This window comes from Liolophura sinensis, chromosome 1 (assembly GCF_032854445.1).
Source record: "Liolophura sinensis isolate JHLJ2023 chromosome 1, CUHK_Ljap_v2, whole genome shotgun sequence".
NCBI classification, from domain to species: domain Eukaryota; kingdom Metazoa; phylum Mollusca; class Polyplacophora; order Chitonida; family Chitonidae; genus Liolophura; species Liolophura sinensis.
In genome coordinates this window covers 32,520,965-32,546,572 of record NC_088295.1, presented here as the reverse complement: position 1 = coordinate 32,546,572, position 25,608 = coordinate 32,520,965, and the positions used below count along the sequence as shown (strand labels likewise).

Below are 25,608 nucleotides of genomic sequence, written 5' to 3'. Positions count from 1 at the left end.
GTCGTAATAACAATACCGTGTCATATTCAATATTGACCTTATTTCCTGTTGGTCCAATAGGGGCCTACAATCTAAATTTATGTTGAATTAATAGAATCGTTGTGGCATATACAGAATAACTGCTGCAATGACAATACATTCTAGCATCACACAGACAGCATACTTTCTGTTAAATTTAACAAACGCTTTGTTTTGTTTTGGGGGGGGGGTGTTTTTTTTGTGGTAGTGGTGGTGGAGGGGGGGGTGCGATCCAACCGCTTGATCCAACACTTGGATCAAGCGGCAGCCTGTGAATAAGTTAGGGGCACAATGTGCAAAAAAAAATGTTCAGCCTACCTCATACCAGTGGATTTTACTGTCTGTATATGCTTGAGGTACAGTACACCTCAGACAATATCGATGGAGTGTACACCTCATCTCTACCACACACTAAGCTATACACCCCATGTTTGTTTGGGAAGTAACGTGACCGAGTCTCTAAATTCGGACCGACTCAGTGGTTCTTTCTTTTTTCTTTTTTTTTCTTGGGTGGAGGAAACTGGAGTACCCCGAGTAACCCACCGTCATTGCCAGGTACCGGTAACTGACAAGCCTACTAAATGAGCTGGACTCAAACATGTTAGATTCAGATTCAGATCCAATAATATTGTATTAAAACGACCTCTTGTATTATAAGGCCGACTAAAAAACGGGGGTAATACTAATGTAACAATATATTAGTCCCAGATAATTAAGAACTGTGTATTCACCGAAATACGTCACATAAAGCAATAGTATTCTTCTCATGACTGAATTGAAGGGTTTTTGAAATTGGCCACACGGGAATTCGTATGGAACTCGCATGTGTTGAGCACCATGGGGAGACAACTTTGTGCTAAAATCTGATAACCTTCACAAAGGTTATTTCTGGTAATTACAGACGACCCCGTTGAGTGTATGTCGTAAATAAAGACAAAAAGCACGATGTAGCCGATGACAACTTATGTAAGCAGACCAAATATTTTTATCTGAATAGTGAAAACATCAGATCAGTAAAGAAATTTATTTTGATTACAAATTCATCCTTCTTTGAAGCTGATGATCGGTCTACTTTATGGCAGAGATTAAGCCCCGCCTTTCGATAAGAGGAACGTCCGCTATGCATACACACGTAAACAAATGATGTGATCATCTTTGGGAAGGAAAAATCCGACCAGTGTGATCAACTAATGGCATTTCAGTGTGACGGTAGCATGACTCATCTATTGATAGCTTATGTCTGATCTATTTATAACTCCTTGATCAAAAGACTTTGCGAGGTATGCTCAACCACCTGAGGGTCGTTTAAGATGCCCGGTACAACAACAACGTCATTTTGACAGATGTCATTGAGATAGACTTCTCTTCTTCTGGAGAGATTTGCGTATTTTTTGTTTCCATCCCTTGTTTTCGTGATACGTACTTTGTTTCTGGCAGAGTTGAGCTATGACCGCGAATAGAAAGACTAGTTTTCAGGCGACCAAATTCCATATGTCCACGACCGGATGGAAAGTGTGAACTGAAGATCTTGAAGTTTGAACATACTTGGAAATACGTCTTCAGGGAGAACTGTGTAGAGGCAAAGGAATAACACACCCATCAAAATGGCATCCCCAAATGTGGATCAGAAGGATATTGACTGGGGTAAGGCTGTAGTTATAGCAAAGGACATTTATTTTCATATGTAAACACTTACATCTGGCTGCTAGTTTGTAACCATGATATTAGTCCATTTAGATGGACTTGGCTTCCTGATTTAAAACTCACTGTTACTCTTAACATGACTTTCTCTCAAAGACATCACCGAGATTTCAAACTGCAGCTTCCTTCCCACTCATGACAATCAAACTTTTCTCCTTTGTTAAATTCTGTGTCATCTCCCAGTTAAATCTTGAACAACATCTTCGTCATTAACTATCTTCACCCATGAAAATGCATTAACTCACTGTGCGAGAACTTCAAAGCAACCAAACGGCACGCTGTTGACAGACATTTTGAGAAGTCACATGACTAGCATTGAAAACACACAAAAAAAAAAACACAAAAGAAAAACTGTGATATTTTCATTGCCATCTGTGAGCACAACTAACCTTCAGTCTTCTTAATCCCATCAAAAAGGATGTAAACAAGAAAGTATTTTTTCTGAGTGCGGGAATGGCACTGAACATCAAAAATTCTGAGGAGCACATTGAGCCCATCTTAATGAAATATTCACCTTTCACTTCAAAATCATTTTAAACTGAACTATCATATTTGATATTATCTCAAATCATATTGTTCATAGAATGCTGGAATCTGTATTTTGTCATATCTTATTGATATATTGGTTTAATTCTGTTTAAGTTGTGGTATGTTTACTTGGAGTCTCAGAAAGTGTTGATTGTTTGTAGATTTGTCTTGTAGTTGTGCAGGACTTAATTATATGTGTATGTTAACCCATAGTTTTAATGTGTTTGAGATTAGTTGAACATTCTGTCGATCAGACAGTTCATTTCTATCAGGACTGCATCTCATGTCTGCATGGACAACTTTCACATACAAAGCTGTTTGAGCTCTTCCATGTCTTCAGTATAGTCAGCAGGCTCTGTCTACATGGAACTCACAGGCTCTGGTTTATTTTTTCCAGCCATAAACTTTTCTGAATCATTTTATCAATACGCAGATTTTATTCACTTTAATACACGTACCCTAATTCTTCAACCCTTTCAACCACCTTAGTATGCAAACAATATTTTGAAGTATTCTGAGAGATCTAAGGAGTGTAGAGAAATAATTTACACAGTTTTATTAAGCTTGTATCTTTAATTACACAAACAAGCCATTTTTAGACTGATTTTCATTACAATTGTAAGCATATATTACACTAAAAACAATGCTTTAGTGGTTGAAAAGGTTGAAGATTTACAGCAGTAACAGATGCTGTACTTGTACCCAGGCCTTCAAATTCAGGCAATTTATCAAACTCACTCACCTTTGCTCTTTATCGAGAGCCTGGGAGGTATGAATTTAGGTGATTTTCACACCTCTGCAAGGCTTGGGTGTTTTATAAATCACACACCTGCTTAAAAACAAAAATGAAGGCCTGGGTACTGCCATAATTGAGTGACATTCCCTGAAGAGAATGTATTCAGTTCATATGACTTAGTACATGTAATAGCCACATTTGCTGGGTTGTGTTTTGTACAGAAGAAGGCAGCAGCCTTGGTAGTGACACAGAGATGGTGGAAAACCCTGATGACCCACAGCTCGAGTTTGATGATGCTGGTCTGGAGCTTGCAGCTCAGGCAGGTGAGTGGTTGCCATGGTTACTTAAATGTGCTTACATTGTACATGTTGTGGATAGAAATGTTTGCTTTAGTTAGTGGTATAAATGTATGATAAAAAGAAAAGCAGGTGCATACATGTAACAACTATTGGCTTCCATAGCTGTCACATGATATCTGAAATATTTCACACATGTTTCTCTTAGGAACGATAAAACCTTGATCATTGTCTCAAAGGATCTTACACATAATTACACACATTTGAGTACAGTCTACATGTAGATGTAAGGGCCCTTGTAGTACCATATTCCTTTTTCTCTTTTTCATATTATTTGATTCACTTAAAGATTTGTCTTCCTATCATTTTGTTGATTATCAGTTACTTTCAGATATGAATTCGGCTACCAGTGTATTTTTGTTTATATTTCTTTACCTCTCATTTGAAAAGTTTATTCACATGATCACGTTAACTAAAAATTTTCTGTTACTTTTTCATTGTCTATATATATACTCTGCCGCTCTTGTGTATATAGGATCCAGGCATTCTGACTCAGTTATAGCATACTCGGGCACCAACAAGGCACAAATAGCAGCTATAACTTACATGCTGGGTAGGCCATCTTTACCTGTCCGCATGTCTGCCTGTGTGTATGGTCATGAAGACAGCATGACAACAACAACACAAGCCTATGATTTGCATTTTGTCTCCTGAAACTCCCCATGATGATAACTTGAATCTAACTGTGCTACACTTTCCATAATGTTATCGTACTTCTGTGTCTCTGTCTCCCAGTACTAAACTGTTGTCTCCCAGAAACTGTTATGAAATGCAGACGATTTTGGAACCTGTAGAGAGAATGTAAAACATCAACTCAACATTGTGCATGTATGCTTTCCTTAATATGACATTGTACATTGTATTTACTTGATACCAGGTACTTTGACATCAAAATGAAAGATTTTTCATGCATGAATTTAATGCATATAGAAAATCACAGATATCTGGCATGTTCTTCATCTCGTACTTTTACTTGGTCACAGAAATCACTGGAATATTTAGGTTCAGCATGGTTATACTCAACAGAAAATTTTTTTGAGTGTAACCATATGACTGTTAATGCCATTTCCAGTAATGCTGAACAGTACAAGGCTGTAGATGTGAAAGGGCACAGGTGAGCCAAAGTATCAAGTGTGATCAGAAATGTGACAAATTTAGTGGCTGTTTTATCTCAGTTTGCTTGTAAATTAGACAGCAACCATAGATGCTGTTGTAAATTTTGAACATAATTATGCCAGCAACCCATTCGTGGAAGTAGGTGATTCGGAGATGGTAGCATTTAGGTATCAAACTTAAACCATAGTTTATAATGTGATGTCATTTTTTTCCAACTGACAAATGAGTATTGAATACAAGATTTGCATCTGATATCTACATTTGCTGTCACATGCACCTGGAGCATGTATGTACATTTCTCTTTGTCACACGTGCTCAGTGTAGATTAAATGGATGCTGACTACATGGCCTTATCAATCCTGTATACACTGACTGTCCCATCCCTTATATCTATGTCTGTGCGAGGCTTGACCCACAGCTGGTTTTACCTGTTTTCTGACATGACACTGTTTCTGTGACGACTCGTATCATCGCACAGTGATTGTCGTCAGGAAATTTGGGACGGATTAAAGTGGAAAGAGTATGAAATCTCATTTTCTACAACAACATATGCATACATTGTTTTGGTGATATGGAACTGTGTCCTTCCATCGTTATGAATTGAATTATTATAAGGCTGCTCTGGAAATGTAAACATTAGGAAGGTTTCTCTACATAGTACTTTAATCTAATGATTAATACCAAAGTGTCACTTCTAAGAAAAGGCACTGGTGAAAGCTCTAGAAGCTGCTGTAAAAATGACCACAGTATGTCATGTACATGTAAGCTTCCTAGAAAGAAATTTGATCATGTTTGTTAATTGTATGAACAATACACATATAGGCATTTGTTAAATACCAGATTTTGTTGCCATAGAAATATTTTAAGCAATGATTGTGTGTCAGTCAGTGTAATGAACTGAAATCAGTATTCGTTCTGTGGACTAAATGTACATGTACTTCGACAACAGCTGTGTAGAGGTCAACCAATAAATCTATAAGTAACATTAGTACAATTTCATTAACTTAATGATTTCAGCAGATGGTCCTCTGTGTTACGAATCTCTGCAGACCTTTGAAACGGTAGCTGTAGTGAACATAGAGACAGCTAAGTACATAGATGCTGCACTAAATTGTTACCTGAATGTTAGCGTAACTTTTTTATTCACAGATGTCATAAAAATATACTTAGTGTAAAGAAAACCAATTGTCATGAAATGTTCAGAGAAATATTGAGGTCAAGCAAACGAAATACATTTAACTATTAGTACCCTTGTGCCCCGCATTTCTAAAGTGGCCATATAAGATGGAAGAATCAGAATCGGGCAAAATGTATCACATGAAAAATGCGAGACTTATGTGAAATATATTATATTGTCTCTGTTTGGTCCTGTGCAAATACCTATAGTCAGATTTATTTAGCTCAGGCAACTCTGGTAATCCTGACCATGTACCTGTTAATCCAGACAACCCTGTTAATCCAGACCTGGGTGTTAATCCCAACCGTGTACCTGTTCATTCTGACAACTCAAGCCAAACAACCCTGTTAATACAGACAACCCTGTTCATTCTGACATCCCCGTCCGTTTTGACATCCCTGTAGAACTGAAAACCATGTTTTCTAGCTTCTCCCATTTCCTATTTCAGATATAAACAGTTTTTGTCATTGCATATAGCAAAAGCATGATGTGAACCTCTGTTTACCTGCTGCATCATTTGTATTGATTCTAGCTGAAAGCATCTGTTCATTATTAATGCTCTAGTCACAGTCTCAAACTTTGTGTGATATGTGTTTGGATAACTGTTGCACAGATAATCTCTGATTATTGTGATATGCTTCGAAGTTCTTTTAAGAGGCCTGTTCCTGTAATAAATTTAATAAATTGTTTCCCATTTTCTTGATGAAAATAGAAGATGATAGGGAAAAATAGATCAAAAACTATGAGAAATTGAGTTTTTGGATCAATCAGATTTAGTACTTCTATTTAGGGTGACTTACTGCCAATCTCAGACCTGCGTGTATTTGGTTCGTGTATTGCATCAGGATATGTATTCATGTGCCCCATGGGATTGTAGCATTGGGCCAGAATTGTCCAGAATTTTATGGGCATATAACGACATTGTCTCCTTCAGCTTGTAGCATGTCAGAACCAGTGCTGTCATACATGGACTTATTTTGCTTCTCCAATGGAACGCCACTCCGGGCTCACCAGACATGCACACTATAAATTTTATGTGTTTTACAAAATACATTTGTGTCATTGATGTGTGATTATGATTGCCTTTGTGCATCTTGAGTTCAGATGAGCATGATATGGATTTTAAAATTCATAGAATGACTGTATAGGCATATATGTGAGGATGAAGAGTGTATGCATAGTATATCCCAGTGCACAATACAGTACATGTAGGTTTGTAGTGACTGTGCATAAAGTATTCTTTGTTGAGTTTTATAGAGTTGAATATGGAATTTTTTTTTTCTGTGAAATAAATTCTTTGCTGCTTTATGTATCCTTACATGTATGCTGTAATACATGTACTCCAGCATGGTAAGTACGTGTTCAAATTGTTCCTCTCGGACAACTGGTTGGGCTTTTATGTCCTTCCTTCTTAAACTTTAGTAGCAATCTGTAGTGTGTAAAGATTATGAACATATGATGTGCAAAATTTATTTTCATGTGTAAGATACATCTGGTGATTGTCAACGTTGCTAGTGTACGTGTTATCAAATAAAAAAAGAAAGTCGAATCCTGCTGAGTCACCAGTCTGAATTTTTCCCCAGTGCCCATTACATGGATGAGAGCGAGTACATGAATGTTTTCATGTTGACTTATGAACATCTCCTGTATTTTATGTTACACCTTTGACATTGTTGTTTATTTGTATTCATTTCAGAGCTGGATGCTGAAGAAGGTATACATTATTTTATTTCAACAGCATGGGTTTACTTTCATTTGGCCATTCAGTGGTAGATTTAGAAGTCTTGTTGTGTTGAAGTATTTTGTTTCTCATTTGTATTAACATCTACCTCCTGTTGTACTTTGATGTTGTCTTCATAAGATTACTTGAATTGCATGCCATTTGATGCACTAAACACTTTATTATAAATTTATATTTTTTTGAGCGAATTGTGAAACTTTAAATAAACATAAGCAAATGAAGGTGCATGTACACGTAATGATATCACTAATATACTCTAAAGCTACTGTAGATTGATGTTTCATGATTAGCCAAAAATCTAACATTGAAATCCTGATATGACATTTTCCTAAACGTACATTGTTGTATACTAGGTACTTTTTACTCCGCTTTAGGTACAGATATATTTACATTTGACATGCCCTGTCTGGCCAGCACTGATTGATGTACTATCATAGCATGCTCCTACACTTCAACACGCATGGAGTATACGATTGGTCAGTCCTCATGAACACTGTCAATGCTGTAGGCATGTTGGATATTCATGACCATGCTATAGCCTTAGCCTTTTTCCCTGCCAGTACACAAAATTTGTACAGGCCACTATCAAACATAACTACATGTACATGTACTGTATGTACCATATGTAGGACTTTTGTAGTTCCCACAGTTTCACTTGCCAAAACCTGTGACTACAGCTAGACTATAATGTAGAAAAGTTTATTAATGTACATACAAACAACATTTCCAACAAAAAATTTTCTACATGAGGAAAGTTATTCATATTGTTTGAAAATTTTCTATGTACGTATAGATGATAATAATGCCCTGCAACCGGTGTATAACTTATATTATATTTCTCTGGCAAACATTACATGTAAGTTCTACAATATTTGATTCTAAATACAATAATAGGACCAAGCATTTTTCTTACATTGTAATTTGTGTGACCTGACAATAGTTTCCTTCACCACATTCTATAAGACTAAAGTTGTAGAAGTGTTGGTCGGAAAGTAGTATATAAGTAGATGTTGCACTAGCTAGCTGTATGTACATGTATCAGGTCAAAGAACATGACTTGCCACTTGGATTACTGTAGGCTAGCACATTAATATTGTTATTGTATGAAACATCAAGACATGACTATACATGTAAACAATCACTATAATCAGCTCTGAAATACAAAGGTGTGATTACGTGTGTATACCGCCTACATGTACTTATGTGTTGTCATAAGTCTAACAACTACACAAGTAAGGCTGTCATTACGTCAGGGTATACATGTGTAACACAGTAATGTCTACAGCCCCTGCTCTAATAGACTACACATACATGTAACTGTAGATCACCATGGCTCCAAATAAGGCATTTCCTGGAGGCTATGGTTAAATTGGTCATTTCTTTCCTGTTCTTAATTGACATATTCCCCTTCATCATTTATATGTGCATGTAGGACACAGTATGCTATGCCATGTCACAATACCAGTAGTAATAGGCCACTAGTATTTAGTGTAATTTTGTGTACTTCAAAATGTAAACTGCAATTCCTCAACCAGTTTGCATATTGACAAGATGCTTATTCAAGCATATTCTGAGAGCAGTTTTCCTTGTAGATTGATAAAATTACACATTTTGTTAAGCCATGAAACCCAACCAATTTTGTCTCCAAAATCACAGTTTGTAGTTGCATACATTGCGCTGAAATTGCTCTTTCATATGCGAAATGGTTGAGAAGTATTATGCATAATATGAAATGTGAACATAGAAAAACACTAGAGTTTGACAGATTTTAATTTTTTTTGTTTCTTTACATACAGCTTATAGATATTTAGATTATCTTGGAATACGCAGTAGTATTAGCATGTCAAAAGTTGTTGTTTTGCTGTTCATGCATGTTTATGTTAATGCTGTTAAGAATTGCGTGGTTTTGGGAAAAGTATTAGAATGTTTGTTTTCAGCCAAAATCTTCCTTCCCTTTACATCTTGATATTTTTCTGTTTGTTTTTTCCCTTGTAGAATATTCTCTAGGTAAACGTCTGCATGGATTTATAATAACCCCATCAATGTAGTGGTATAGACTGGAAACTGGTGCTAAAGACGTGGGACCTACATGTATCTTACCTTTGCCTCACTTTAATAACTCTGCATGGACATTTTCTCTGTTAGCCTGTAGTGCCAAACCCTGTTGAAGCTGAACATGAGACATTGGGACAAGACGTAATATTCATTCTGCTTGTATCATTATCTTGAAAAAATGGAAACCAAGAAAGAAAAAAAAAAGTCTTCATTTCATGCTTTTCGGTAAAAATATTATATAGAGAAAAGTTTATGCCAAAGCCAAAGCTATGAAAGGAACCATTGATCAGAACCTTAGTCATTGGTGTCACCAATGAGTTCTGTGTGACATAGTGACACTTACATTGTACTGTATATATTTACCTGATAACATTATGGTACAGTTTATCTACACTACTATACTACAGTATTACATGGAGCACACACAGCATTACATCCAAGCAATTACCATAACACTGAATACTAAAAGTGTATGGTAACTACTTGTGTTGTATAACACTTGTGTGTTTTGTCGCAGGTTTCCATGTTTACTTCTTTTGCTCCTCGGCCAACACAAGGCAGTATGTTTACATGGAGATGCATAGATATATATGGTTATATATAAATGTATGTATTAAGAGGCCTAGGGCTAACACTGACTGACACATAAATGTTTGTATGTCATACAAATGTAGCCTTGGGCTACCCACTTCCAGACATATGTTGCCTTCATAGTTATGATGAAATTTATACCTGACAATGGCTTTCTGGCATCAGACTGAGGTGAATAGTCAGGTTGTACATACTGCTATGTGGGTGGATGTGTATAAATACAGAATAACAAAACTGACAGTATGGGTTTGGACTCATGAGAAGATGGTACATTTGCGAGTCGATGAATGTACACACGTTATATAATTATCATATTTTTAACAGTAGCGTAATACTTCAAAGATGATCAATATTAGCTATCCACAGGTTGATAAGGGTATATGGGGATTTAAACCCTGGGTGGGAAATTTTAACCCTGTGGCTCAGGTTTCACACCCTACATACCCTTATGGACATGAGGATAACAATTTTGTCCTTACAGTATTTATAAATAGAAAGCCATTCTTGTGTATGTATGTAAAACTGAAAAGTGATGTCAGCCTGCACAGTAATTCAGCCAAGAAGGATTTAAATTTGGTGTCACAAGAAAAATTATGTTAGTCTGCACATCAATTCACCTGTGCAGGGTTTAAGTGATATGTACCCAGTGTGGGCATACGCTGTAGTCTGCAGCTCTGACAAGTGTATGTTAACATTTTAACCTGTCTGATCAGACAATGACAGTCGAAAATCACGGATGATGTAGGGACAAATTTTTGTATTACTTGAATTTTAGAATAGCTCAAATAATTAAGCTTTCACAAAATATCAGGCTTGTCTGTGCTCATGTTACATTCAGAATCAGAATGTGAGAGTTCCTAAAATTTATAAAACGGGTTGCATTGTAAATTTTTGAATCTTTACAATTATTTTAACCCTATAAATAGAACAAGTATGAGTCTTGTATGTAATTTATGATGTTGCTCACAATGAGTGTCCATATGCATTGACGTGCATAATTCTTGACCTAAAGGTGCACATTAAACTTCCTGGTCCTGGTAATTGGTCACATTTGACATAGTGACCAAGGCTTAAAATAGTCTTTGTTTTTTAAGTTACGCCACTTGAGCATTACTGTACATTAAAGTTGAGTTACAGGATTATGGTAGAATACCTTCCCTATTTTTCATGTTTTCCAAGGATGCTTTAGCCAATTCTCACAGCAAGTATCTTAGTTTTAATGATTAAGGAGAGATTAGGCCCATTCTTCTTCCTCTGGTGTATGGTACGATTTGTGGTTAAATGATCTGTGGTTGGGGATGAAGTCACTGTACACACTCATACAGTATTTACTTCAATAGGCAATATCTGAGATGGTGTTAAAGAGGTGGTTGTGCTATTATTTGTCCAGAGAGCGTGTTGACAGTTCACTATACTTAACTTGTTACTAATTACTCGCAGCAGATATGATATGCTCCACTGATTTAAGAACTATGACATAAAATATTTACATATATATACACATATATATCTAATACATGTACATGTAGGTCAACCTGACAAAGTTGGTTATTTGTAGAATGTGATTTGTAAAAATAAAAACTTGCTATATCTTTGTTTTATGGGAGATAAAACAAGCTAGATTCTGATTATCCATCCGCACTCCTCAGCATTCAGGTATAAACTTTAATATGACAAACTTGAAGTTGTTCACTGTCTTGAGGATGTGATGTTTGTCTGAGTGTTACTATACCAACCAGGAACATGTGTTTTGAAAAAAGGACTTAAACAAACCTTCAAGAATGATTTTTAAAATAAATTGAAACCAGTGAGCTTTGTAATACATGAAGCCTTTCAACTTCTATCTACTTGTAAATCTGCCAGAAATGCTTAAAATGTTTGGAGTGTGTGTTTTGGGGGGGTTTTTTGGTGGTTTCTCTGTGTTTTTTTTTTCTTTCAACTTTTATATACATATATTTACATGAATGTTTGATGAAGTCATCAGTATGAAATTTCTGACGCCAGTTAGTTCATCTTATTTGTTTTGAACTATCACAGAATTAGCTAAGGAGGAATCGGAGAGTGGAGCCTTCAGAAGCGGTTCAATCACTCCAGATGGGATCATAGACGAAGATTTTGAAAAGGAGTTGGGCATGCCAAGCCAGGTAGAATAATTTAAATGTATCAATATTATTGGCAAGTGTTTTTGCATATACATGTTTGTTCATTGTAGCTACAGATTGCAGAAGAGAAAGAAATATATACTGTATATTATATTTATATCATGATTTATGCCATAGTTACAGGAAATTTCTTTAAAAAATTGTGTGACAGGGAAGGATATCAAAGAAGGACAATTTTAATTTCATTTAAGTCTGTCTTTTTCCTGCCTGATGTTTTAAGACACAAGTGTTAATGCTTGCACTATTTATTTAATCAGGATTCCATTGATGAGGATGAGGGAGAGTTTAGTGACATTTCCAAACATGGCATTGTGGAGGTAGCTGGTAAGTCTGTCTGTCATAATCTGTTATTATAGAACATGAATGGCTTGTGGGACCCAGCTCATGATACAAATAGCAGACACTAGATCATTGGGATCATGTGATCAGGTGATCAAGCCCAGCTCTTGCTGGTTTGGCTGGGTCTATTATGACAGGAGGATTGTCAAGAACCAACAGTGTAGGTCTACCTGATTCCCCCCACCTGTACACTTTACCACTATTCTATGAGTAACATATTTCTTGCTGTGGTATAATTAAGTTAAATATTTCTTGAGTTCAGGTTAAAACCTGTCAGGTATAAAATATGGTACACTATAAATGACCTAAAGTTTCATGCAGGATTAAGATGCACGTTAGGCCTGATTCCTGAGTTGATCGTAGAAGGAATATAAGTTTAGGCACCGAAATTGTATGACATCTGATTGCCTCTTGAAATGGACTGTTTGGGGGCACAATTTTGGGTTATTCATGCGATTTGAATCATTACAAACTTTGTCTACGTTGGTTTGTTGATTTGTCTGAATCACGTCTCTCTTCTTTGTCTCCTTCTCTCAGGTGATGACATGTATGGCAGGAAAGTTATAGTCTTCTCAGCCTGTAAAATGCCCCCAAGTAAAGATATGGATCACCAGAGGTTATTAGAGTAAGTCTGTTGATCTGCTTTGTTATGTTATAAGGAAACACTTGGCCTAACAAGTGGAGACGCTAAGTAAAGATGTCCAGAGACTGATCTGTATACACAAGGCTATATCATGTAGTGTTTTAAGTGTTTTTTATTTATTTTTTCTATCATTCCATGAAGTGTGTGAAATAAATATACAGATTTAGCCCTTTTTAAAATAGATATGTTTGCAGTGAGATATCATGTAATGCATGAATGGTGTGTATGTGACCATGTTTGAGCCCCTCCCTGGCTGATTTAGCTTTCACAGCAGCCAAACACCCTTGAAAATTGAGGCCATTTGTACAGCTGCGGTTTGTCAGGAGCCTAATAAAGGGTAAATGTTTTTCTTCAAGCTCTTCTTGGTTTCCAACGCTTGTAAAGGTCACTACTGTTGTTTAAGTGAATCTTGAATAAATAAATAAACTAAAATAGAGCCATGTGTTGTTTCCACCAGGTACATTCGTCACACCTTGGATCAGTATGTGGAGAGTGACTACACTGTGGTCTATTTCCACCATGGTCTGAACAGCAAAAACAAACCCAAATTTACTTGGCTGGTTCAAGCTTATCGAGAATTTGACAGGAAGTAAGTGATAGACAGTTGGTTTGATTAGTTAATATCTAGTAATTTTATTACAACATAGATAGAAATCCTTCTGAATTTTTTTCTTTCCCCTTATAAATTCATTGCCATTAAATTCTGTGTGCATTTTTTTTTTTTTTTTTGTTTGTTTGCCTTCATTTCTTTTAAATAGGGTTAGCTTGTAAATGTGAGACGACCCCTTATAATGGTTGAATTGGTTAGGGGAGATAACTCTCGTCGACTTTTTTTTTAGTTAAATCTTTGAAATACAACTGAATAGCAGAAGTTGGTTTTATTGTGTAACCTATTGAAGAACAGGGCTTGTAAATGTTTGTACATTTGTCGAGCTGTTTTAGTTTATGTCTTATTAAAAGTGTTTGTTAATATTTTTCTTAACAGATACAAGAAAAACTTGAAGGCTTTGTACCTTGTTCATCCCACAAATTTCATTAAGATTTTGTGGAATATTTTTAAGCCTTTAATAAGGTAGGTGGATGGCTTGTTTGTTGGAGTTCTGAAATCCTCAGTGTTGTATAATGATCTATTTATTTATTTACTTAAAAGGTGTTTTTAGCCATACTCAAGAATATTTCAGTTATGCGACGACAACGACCAGCATTGTGGTGGGTGAAATTGAGCAGGGCCCAAGGGAAAGCCACAGCCATCTGCAGCTTGCTGGCAGACCTTCTCACAAATGACCGTAGAGGAAGGTTATCAACTATCAAAGTGATGGATATGTGAATTGTTGCCATACTGTGTATATTTGTTCACAGCTAAAAGCTCAAATAATCTTTTGCTGAGGTGAAGCATGATTAAAATAAATGTGAATTCAAGTAATAATTTCTTGTATTGTTTGCTTGAAGAATTTTAAACTGATGTTTGCTTTTGTTGCTCCCTCAGTGTAAAGTTTGGGAAGAAAGTTCGATATGTGAATTACTTACATGAATTGAAGGAGCACCTTCATTTCGACCAGCTGTCAGTTCCACCACCTGTTTTAAAGTAAGTGTTGATGTCGAATAGTTGTCAGTTCCATCACCTGTTCTTCAGGAAATGTTAAGTGCACATAGCAAGAGCAGCACAGTGTAGCGTCGCTGTAGCAAGCATTTATGGGGACAGCTTCTGGAGCATGTTAAAGGTTACATCGCACTATAATGAAATGACCTTGTGATCCAGTATATAGGCCTGTATGATTTTGACATGGAACTAAGTTTTATCGATGCAAAATGTGTTTTGTCAAAGGCTTTTTCGTTGTTAGTTTACTATAAATGCGTAAAAGTTTTGTTTCCTGAAGATCCAGTCATAGTGTTCTACAGTACACAAGGTGTAAGATACGGAACACGAGCATCTTGGCACTGTCCTGCTGATATACCGTGAAGCTAGCCTCGTATTGCTTAAGCATGGGCCTGAGCTGAAATGACACAGATTCATAATATGGTACTCTACAGATACTGTCAACCTGATCACCTGACCGCGTTGTAAGTGATCATGTAGATGAACAAAAAAAATAACATTGTTCACTGTTTTAATGTACGTCAGGAGAAATCAGTATATTAAATGAAGGAAAGAGCAAAGAAGTGAGTTGGGTGAATTCATCTCAAACTTTGGGTGAGTTCATCTCAAACTTTGGGTGAGCTCATCTCAAACTTTGAGTGAGTTCATCTCAACCCCAACATGTCAACATCCTGGTAAGCCACATCATCTCACTCCCTTGTGTGTCACACCTCACTTTATAGCCATTCAGTAATCTGATTAAAGTTATCAGCATTTACTGAAAGTGTAGCAACATTAATCCCTTTATGAGGTGTGCCTGTCACAGCAAGCAAAATGTGTTCTGTTTTGCTGATGAAGCCACACTCATGCAGAAGTAATTTTGCAACAAAAACAATGCAAAGTGCATTGGAATCAAACTCCCTTGCAAGGAAATGTATTCCATTATTCATAGATAGATGCTTTTCTTTTTGCTGACATAACATTCAAAATCTTAAACTTGAAATAACCCTTGGATCACACACCAACAGTAGGAAATGCAGGGAATGATGTAGCGCTATGTACATGTATGTATATTTCTTGGAGAAAATCTTTGTTCGTTTGCTGTCACAGCTGTTGTCATTTGAAATGTAAGCCTGCTCATGTGGAAGTACACCACTGATTTTGGGGGGACAAGATTTATGTCGCGTTACATCTGATTTTGCTCTATATAGTGGCGCCTTATAGCCAGAGTACACTGTATTTCTTGTTTTATATGACTTGCTCAGGTTTGTCATAAACTTGCTCTTTTAAATTCATTGTTTAAACGTTGACCTGAACATCCTTGTTTAAATGATTTTAAATATTTGAAAGAAATGTTACACATGAAAATTTTAACGTAAAAACTTCAATTATTTACTGTTTATACATTGTTTATGAGTAAGTATTTGTGATTTCTGCATTGTTTAAGCATGACTATCCTTACTGAACATTTTTTTAAAAGTCTGTAGCATGAGTAAGGCCATTTAAAACAAGAAAATCAGAGAAATGTAGTAAATTATTGACTTTTGTGGACAGATATGATGCCCAGCTTGTGAAGGCCCACAAACCTCCATACCCATACTCACCAAAGCAGAGGAGAAGTCAGACACCTCTGAAAACTCAGCAGTTTGGTGTCACCATTCAGTTGTAAGTTACAAAAATCTCACAGATCTTGCACAAACTTGTGATACTAACTGATTGATATTGTCTCATATTATGTCCTAAGGCATCATTACTTACTTCTGGAATACAGAAAGGAGATGTATTAAAGTGATAGAGCATTGAAATCTTGAGATGTCACCATTAAGCCAACACATCATCGATTTTCGAAATATGGCCAGAATGATCAAGCCACTGATGATATTTACAGAGAGATTTCTTTGGATAGTATAGATAAGACTAACATTTAGCTGAGTCGAACTAGCTACAACATTGATAGAAGTCAAGGGATTGTTGGAAGTGAGGCGAAAAAGAACCATTGACATTGTGAAAGTGTGTTTTTAACTAGGCGTCCACTCAATCAGGGAAGGCTGTGAGATATGACAGGTGCAATGTTCATTTCTTTTTATCCACATTTCAACCTTGTCCACATCGCAAGCTTCGCCTTCATTATATAGAATAACACTCTGGTATGAAAACATAAAACACCAAGTAAATAAGTACACCAAGTAAATAAGTAAATACATATGATATGTTTTTTGTTGGGAATTCCACAGTATAAAAGAAAACAGTGGGAGTATTATGCCACCTGTAGTAGAACAAAGCATCACCTACCTCAGGGAAAATGGTAAGTACAGAAAGTTGAAGAAATCATGGCTTGCAGTGCCATTCAGGTTTGGATTATCATGTAATCTCGATTAGGACTTGCTTATCATGCAGTGCCAGTCATGACTTCATGATGATGCAGTATCAATCAGGATCTGATCATCATATGGCATTAATCAGGACTTGATTATCATGCAGAAGCCATGAGGACTTGATCATCATGTGGTATTAATCAGGACTGGATTATCATGCAGTATCAGTCAGGACTTGATTATAATGGGGTATTAATCAGGACTTGATTATCATGCAGTATCAGTCAGGACTTGATTATAATGGGGTATTAATCAGGACTTGATTATCATGCAGTATCAGTCAGGACTTGATTATTTTGCAGTGTCACGATCAGGACTTGATTATCTTGCAGTATCACAATCAGGACTTGATTATCATGCAGTATATATCAGTACTTGATGATCATGTGGTATTAATCAGGACTTGATTATCATGCAGCATCAATCAGGTTTTGATTATCATGCTGTATCAATCAGGTCTTGATTATCATGTGGTATCAGTCAGGACTTGATTATCATGATGTATCAATCGTGAGTCGATTACCACGCAGTATAAATAAGGACATGATTACCATGCAGTATAAATAAGGACGTGATTAGCATGCAGTAGCTCAGTTGGTTAGCACGCACCATCAGTTGGTTAGAAGTGAGGAGTTTCTCACTAATGCGGTCGCTGTGAGTTCAAGTCCATATAATGTTGGTTTCCTCTCCAGCCGTACCGTTTGACAGCAACCTGCGAGTGGTTGTGGGTTTCCCCCGGGCTCTGCCCGGTTCCCACCCATCATAATGCTGGCCGCCGACGTACAAGTGAAATATTCTTGAGTACAGCGTAAAACAGCAATCAAATAAATAAATCATGCAGTATAAATAAGGACTTGATTATCATGCAGTATCAATCAGGACTTGATTATCATACAGTATCAGTCAGGACTTGGTTATCATACAGTATCAGTCAGGACTTTGTTATCATGCTGTGCCTCTTTGAACATCTTAGTGTAATGTCTTGAATCACGCCAACCTTCTCACTAGCGAGAGAAAGCAAAGCTATCCATTTTCATCAACCACATCACTTCTGTTATTTATCTGTGTTTAAATGTGACTTGGACTAATAACCGTATTAAGGAAGTGTGTTGGGCACCTGTCAGGTCTTTCATTACTTGCAGCTCTCCAGCTTCCTCCACCCATAAACCTGGCCACTCTCAAATAAATGAATAATTCTTGAATGTGTTGTTAAAAGCTCGTGAAATAAATCAAATTTTGTCCAAGTATCTAGTTTTGCAATTTTTTACATATGTACATATACACTATGAGTAGTGTTTCTTGTTTTGTGCAGAACTTGTTTTACTTGTTTTCACAGCCCTTGGTGTGGAAGGGCTCTTTAGACGGTGTGCCAATGCCGCCAAGCTGAGAGAAGTTCAGCAAAAGTTCAACGAAGGTAACACTTTTATTAAAGTCAACACACGACAGCATCTTCACAATAACGAGGGATATGTTACACATTGCTTACCACAGAAAAGAAAAACGTCTTGGAACATTAAGTTCAAGGTTTCCTATTATCTGTATGCTGTTAAAATTCATAGTGCAGTCATAGCCAGGTGTCAGTAAATGTGCGTCGTTCAACCTTTACGTTGCGCACATGTACATGTAGGCTGCATGTCATATGCTGTCTCAGTAGACAAGTGCATAATTACTATATGTGAAAGAAATTTGTTAAAATCTTTGAAGTAGTGGATCAGCTCATAAACTTGTCAATGAGTCCGTCAGGTGTACCTCAGACCCTCAATTCATGACAAGGCTATAATCCATCTCCCATTGATAACGGGGTTATGGCTGTATACAATACATGTAGATATCTGATGAGTTGGTCTTGTCAATTTTCTTTACCTATAAACCTGGATGAGGTCATGTTTGAGGTTTTCAGGTTGCTTATAACCAGTTATTTATTTCTGATGACACTTCCTCGTGAGAATTTGTGTGGCCAATAAATAATCATGTGTGTTAATTGTTGGTCATTTTGAGAAAACAATAAGAATAGAATTTTGTGTTATCTGTGATAAACAGGTGCAGCTGTAAATAGTTGTGTAAAATAAATTTAAAATCAATAGGATATTTTGTCATTTTTTATTAACCCGAATTTTGTTTCAGGTCTAGTTCATAGAAAAGTATAATTTGAGGCAAGACATTACATATATTTAATATTTATCACTAGTTGCATCTGTGATTGTGAGAAAAAGGTCATGAAAAATGATCAGTTAACAGTGGACCTATGAAGACATCCTAAAGTACAAATCAGATATATTTATGGAAGTATAAGATAATTGTCTTTGTTGTTGTTGTATCAGGCCAGTCTGTGGATTTCTCGGCTCTCAATGATGTACATATAGCAGCTGTGATACTGAAGACATTCCTGAGGGACTTACAGGAGCCTCTGCTCACTTACGACCTCTATGAACCCATTTGTCGTCTGCAGAGTGAGTGTCAGAGCGTAACTATTTGTGTTTTGTGTTAACCATTTTATCTTGAAGATAGGTTTAACTATAAAATATAATCAGAATGTCAGAAAATATTCTTTTCCAGTTGAGTAAACCTCACTTGGATTTGTTTGGATAAAACTTATGAACCTGTTCAGTGGGGGATGTTTAACTGGCTCCTGACGTCTGTAGTGTCAACCAATATGCATCACTTTTATACGCCTCTTTTAGGTACATTTTCAAGGATCGGTCATTGACACTTTTACAGTTATTTGTTGGCTTTTGTTCAGACATGTAAAAATAGCCCCAGTTAGCTGGATATATTTATATTTGTGTGTTGGTTTTTTTTATCAGACCTGGATGAGGAAAAGCGTCTGTTTGAGGCGAAGAGGATGATCCAGGAGGAACTTCCTGAAGACAACTATGTCATTTTACAGTACATTATGCAGTTCTTAACAGAGGTAGGCCACTGCTAGTTGCCATGTTCAGCTTCGGTTGGACTGTCACCGTAGATGTGTTCAAATGTCTGGATGTGTCACATGGAATTCTTGACCATGTATTCTCCTGGCATGCAGGAATCTGCCATTTGCATCATGTTGTCATTGCAGGAGTCATTGTCATACTTGCATATGTTTTCATTATATTTTCAGATACCATTTGAAAGTAGGCTTAGAGTCTATTTTCATACTTTCATAACTTTTACACCAGTTTGTGCTATTGTATTAAGATCCATTACTTTTAATCGTTTTAGCCAGTCTGCCTGTGGAAAATTCTGTCACAGCCACGATTGGATTATGATATCCATTCCACCCTTGTATCACACCAGTACAATGTGTAAACAATACTAGAACGACATTGGTATGATCAGACACAAATCTGCCATGAACGTTCACAACATTTATACAATATGCCGCAACTTGTGGAAGACAGTGACAAGATGTATCAGGCCTATTATCATTGGCATCTTCGTTGATCATGGCTTTGTCTAAGTCAGTTGATGATTGTAACGTGTTATGCCATGTGAATTTCTAGCACATCATGTCTTTGGCTTTCTCAAAGACATGGATGTCCACAAAGCAGTTGAATAGGAATGTTCCTCAATCGTCAGAATACTTAGACGGCATTTCACGCCATCACTAAGACATTGCTATGTTATGTGATGAATACATGAAGTGGCAAGATTTTTTGAACATTTCAAAACTTACACCATACCTGGAACAAGATGATTTTGTTACATACTCTTGCCTTTGTTCTGGCTACTCCACATAGCACTTACCATTATCTGACATGGTCTGAAAAGGCATAAAATGGCGATGTTTGGAAAGGGGCTTTGACCAGAAACTGTTGGGTAACATTATTTGGTGTACAACATTAATGTTGACTACAATACCAGACCCCCAACCACCCACTCATCTATGTTGTGTGTGTTATTGCAGGTGGCAGCCAGACAGGATGTCAACATGATGACCCATCATAACCTGGCCATCGTATTTGGACCCAATCTGATCTGGCCTCGGGGACAAGCCAACCTCTCCAGCATGGGCATCATCAACAGCTTCTCCCTCATGCTCCTGCAGCACTTTGATCACATCTTTGTTAAGTAGACACCACCTGTCTCTGCAGAACTGTGGCATGCAGTAAGCCTCTCTGGATGGACATTACTGTATTTGCCCTAAAAAGAAACCTGAATTTTAAGTGGTAAAAAGTCACAAGACATTTCTTTTGGTGCTGAAATTCACATGTTTTCAGAAGGATGTCGTCTAGCTTCCAATCCGAAAAAACATATTTCTGTTAAAAATGAATAGAACTCCCAGGTAAAATGAATCATTGTTAAAATTTTAGGTCAGATATAGTAATTCTGTGAAGTTTACCCAGTCCTTAAAAACATCAAAGAATATGAGCAAACATATGTCTGGTAACACATGGCAAGGAAGCTGTCTTTTTATATTGTTAATACATTTTGTGTCAGCGAGCCAAGTTATATCTGTCCTCGCTTTTACTAGCACCATGGAATTTCAGTATGATCTAAGAATGTATCAAAGACTTGAACTCTAAGAAACCCCAAAGAGCCCTCTAATGTTATAAAGTGTCATGTTGGTCGGTCTAGGTCAGGAAAAATCAGGGTTGGAATTTAAACAGCGTATTGATATGCAATTCTGCCCTGTATTCTTGAATGCATTTACTGAAGCCTTTAGCCCATTTACAAACCCATGATCTACCACGTGTGTTTATGGTACAGTATAATATAAAAGCTACTTGCGTTTGTGTACATAAAGATCCATTCATTGTATAAACAATTACATATAAACTATGCGTAAAAGTATACAAAGAAACTGTACTGTAAGAAGGAGTTAATCATTTTCCCAGCTACATGTAGACCTGTACTGCCCATTAAAACTGCGTGTTATCATATGTGCACAATGCAAGTATACGAAAACCTGTGGTTGAAAAACACAATCATATTTCTACTTTAGATTGACTTCAGGATAAACTGAACATATCTTTCACATAAAATAATGTTAAGGTAAACAACATGTTGTAGTATTTATTTATTTTTTTAAAATTGCTTCCACTCTCTGGCTGATGCGCACCATTGTAACTACATTTAGTCAGTAATTATTTGATGAAAAATGTATAGATTATATTTTATTATTTTCTTTATTAGCTCCCTGTTGTTAAGTGATATATACATAACTTTCCCTTTGTCATTTATGCTATTTGCTGTGTTGTGATTGGTTAGGAGAATGTGAAGTTCTGTTTCGTACAGTCTGTTTATGAAGGGTCTGTCACAGCACTCTAAGGATATTACTACTTGTAAAAGCATATGAACTCAGCACAAGCTATCAAACTGTACATTCTTTTGCTCAAATGGCAGTTCACTGTATTGGTGTTTTCTAATAAGGAGGGAGAAGTGAATAGTGACTCTTAACCCATGTCGTCTTTTTGAGTACCAATTGTAACTGCTGTCAAAAATGTTGACTAGTTTATTTGACTGTTTTGAGAAATTGAAGAAGATTAAAAAAAAGATGTGCAAACTTGTGAAGAAAGTCTGAAAAAGGAGCTTTGTTCATGTAGATAATAAGTGTTTAATGCTTTCCTGTTATTTTCATTCTTGTACTTTTATTGGGCTGGCCCCGCTTACGTTACGAGTAATGTTTATTATGTTATATTTTATAGTTGGGAAGTGTTTGACAGTTTAACAGGTGATTCTGTTTATGTTGTTAACAGATATGGCATATGCATTTTTGGATGATTCCGTTTGTTTGCACTGCCTAGATCTATTAGACTCTATTCGGTAGAGGTTTTGGTATCAATATTTGGTTTCATATTCGAATCTCATCTCCACAGTGTTTAAACTTGAATCATAGCTTTAAATGTACAAAGAATCTAATGCTGTATGAATTCATTGGGAACAAAGCCTTTTGAACAAAAGATTCAAGAAAACGATCGAAAAGAAATTAACGTGCAATATCTGAAGGAGGAGGATGTTGGAGAAATATTGACAAAGTTTGACTTCTCCTCATTGTTCTGTATTCTAGGATAGCATTTGTAAAATTGACGTATTTTTGACATTTGCATTTGTAATGTCTTTGCCACATTGTTGTCAAGGTTTGCCCTTTAGGTCCGATACTGGCTTTTCTTTAGGGATACCTTTTCATAAAGTTACCTACAGCTGATTTCAGTAGTTTAAGTGTGAGTGCTTTGGTTGACATTAGATTTGGTGACAGTATCTTTCGGTTTGGCGCCAAAGCGTAAACCAACATTTTACAAAACAATGTGCCATTTGCCCAGAGTCCTGTTCACAAATCAATGGTACATGCTCTGTTCACAAGGCAGTCGTGGATCATACGACCTGTGCTTATGGCGGTGAATGTTGATTTCTTAAGACCTTAGATAACAAGTGGAAGATGACAATACCTTGCCGGCATCTTCTTGGTATTCATTTCATCTGTATCATCTGTATTGAGACATTGAGACATCACGTTGACAAAACTGGGCAGTACGTGGCAGTCATGCCTTACCTCGGAGATCCGGTATCTGCCCTTTACTGACTGTTGTACACAAAATATCACAGAAAGTCCTCTCAACTCGTGCCTTTTCCACCATGTACACATGAATCACAGGAGTGTGATTTCTACAAAACCCACATTTTTATACGATCACTTTGGACGCTAAAGGCTTTCACCTTGGTTTGTCTTGCTCCATTCATGTAAGGTCTGTGATGTCAGACAGTGTACCTTGTAGTTTTTTGCAGCACAGCCGAAATCCTGTCAGCAGTGTTTTTCTGTGAAGTCAAATTGTAGTAAGGACAATCGTCAGATACTTGCTTCCAATTGCTGTAACCGTAATTACGAGGTTTGGATTATGAAATAGGTTATGGTTATTAAAGGTATCGATGCTGAGGTGAATTAAGATGTCTAGACTAAACTTGAAAATGCTCTATTGTTTTGTTTTTGCTTTCATTTGTGCCTTTTAGACAGTTGTATTTTTTCTGTTTTTAAATTTACCGTTACCATTGTCGTTTTATTGTACCTGAGGTGACATTATTGTCAATGTGCATATTTTTGGTAATGTTATTTGGGGTGGTTCAGTCACTTTATATTCTATTATTGAACTTGATGATGGAATTCCAGGGAGATTAAGTTGTCTGAGAGCAAGATAGTTTGTTATTCGTGCAAATGTTGAGATATTATATTCTATTCTATTAGATACACGTGCATGTGTTGTATGACCCAAAGTCATAAAGTTAAAGTTGGTGAGCCATAGGGGTTCTGCTTGATGCAAATTTGAACGGAGAATCGTTGCCACAAGAATTTCTGAGTTTCTTGTGTTGGACAAACTTAAGAAAACGTTTAAAAGTTGCTATTGGAGAGGGTTGAAATTATTTATCGGAAGCAATAAGCCTTTAAGTAATTTATCGGTAGCTGTTAATTATTAAGAGCGATATTCAGTATGTTGGTGTCCTTGAGCATAAAGGTGTAAATTTTGCCGGTGCCTTAGATTGCTAGTAGCACGAGATTTACAGTGGAGGGATTAATCGTATTTTATGGCTTGTACTTAGTTATTTTCTAACGGCACTGAGAACCACACCACAATATTTTGAATGTACTAATTAATAAACATCCATAGAAGATGGTTTCAGACAACGTGTTTGTTTTGTTGCTTTGGTAAAATTACACGAAATAATGAATAAATTCTCGGGTATAACTACATTTTCGTTGCAAGAAGGCCAATCTGAGACACGTCTCCCATTGATTTAGTCGATCCACGGCCTTTAGAACAAACTGCCAATGGTTGTCTTAAAGGGGTACAGAGTCTACGCTGATTGAGTGAGAGTGGATAAAGGATTTCCTGGATTATACCCTTCAACTTGAATCACGCTTGAATAAATTTGTCATACGTAAAATTCAACTCAGACTGCGCATAGCCTGGACTCACATCAGTCAATAAAAAAGTGAAGTGTAACGCTTCTGTGTGTGAATGTGGTTGGATCAGGGAGAAAATGTTCGACAAAATGCTGGTAACTAAGGTACCGTATATTTTATGTCTTTCCGCTGACCATTGCTTGCAGCCATATGTGCTTCATGTGTAAATGGGAAGAACGTGATTTCATTACATTTATAAACGTAATTATTTTGTTTACGGAAACCCCAAAGGATTTATTATATCCCCATATCCATAACATACGGTGTATCCAGGTACATATAAATAGATTCAAAAGTAACTGACTGCACTTCGTGTATATATAAAGGCAAGTGTGGATCAAGACACTTACGGATAACAACTGACATTCATTAAACACGACATGCCAAGTAGATATTCAGTAAATGTGGGTATCCTTTTGTGTGAGTATGTATGTGGTTGAATCAGAGGGAAAGTGTTCAGTGTAAAATGCTTGTAAGTAAAGTAGGCCTACTGTATATTTTATATGTTTTCACTTGCTATTAGTTGCAACAGCCTGTTGTTTCCTGTGTCAGTAGGATGGACTTCGTGTATAGAAAAGCTAATGCATGTGGAATAAGGCAATTATTTACGGATAACGA

The 25,608-nt window shown here is 36.6% G+C and overlaps 1 protein-coding gene across 6 annotated transcripts; it reads left to right on the top strand.

Annotated features, from left to right (window-relative positions):
- The first annotated feature begins 1,130 nt into the window (after positions 1-1,130).
- Positions 1,131-24,701, top strand: LOC135470812 (rho GTPase-activating protein 8-like). Of its 6 annotated transcripts, none has more exons than XM_064749866.1 (16): positions 1,131-1,662; positions 3,208-3,306; positions 3,815-3,892; positions 7,329-7,346; positions 12,057-12,163; positions 12,439-12,505; positions 13,058-13,145; positions 13,621-13,752; positions 14,149-14,235; positions 14,650-14,748; positions 16,294-16,404; positions 16,974-17,044; positions 18,451-18,528; positions 19,436-19,564; positions 19,919-20,025; positions 21,001-24,701. In XM_064749866.1, exons 1-16 carry the CDS (start codon positions 1,623-1,625, stop codon positions 21,166-21,168), a joined length of 1,479 nt encoding a protein of 492 aa, XP_064605936.1. In that variant the 5' UTR covers positions 1,131-1,622; the 3' UTR covers positions 21,169-24,701. The 6 variants fall into 6 exon arrangements, with proteins under 6 accessions (XP_064605936.1, XP_064605928.1, XP_064605951.1 ...); XM_064749858.1 differs by having other exon boundaries at positions 3,205-3,306; XM_064749881.1 differs by lacking the exon at positions 3,815-3,892.
- Positions 24,702-25,608: the final 907 nt, after the last annotated feature.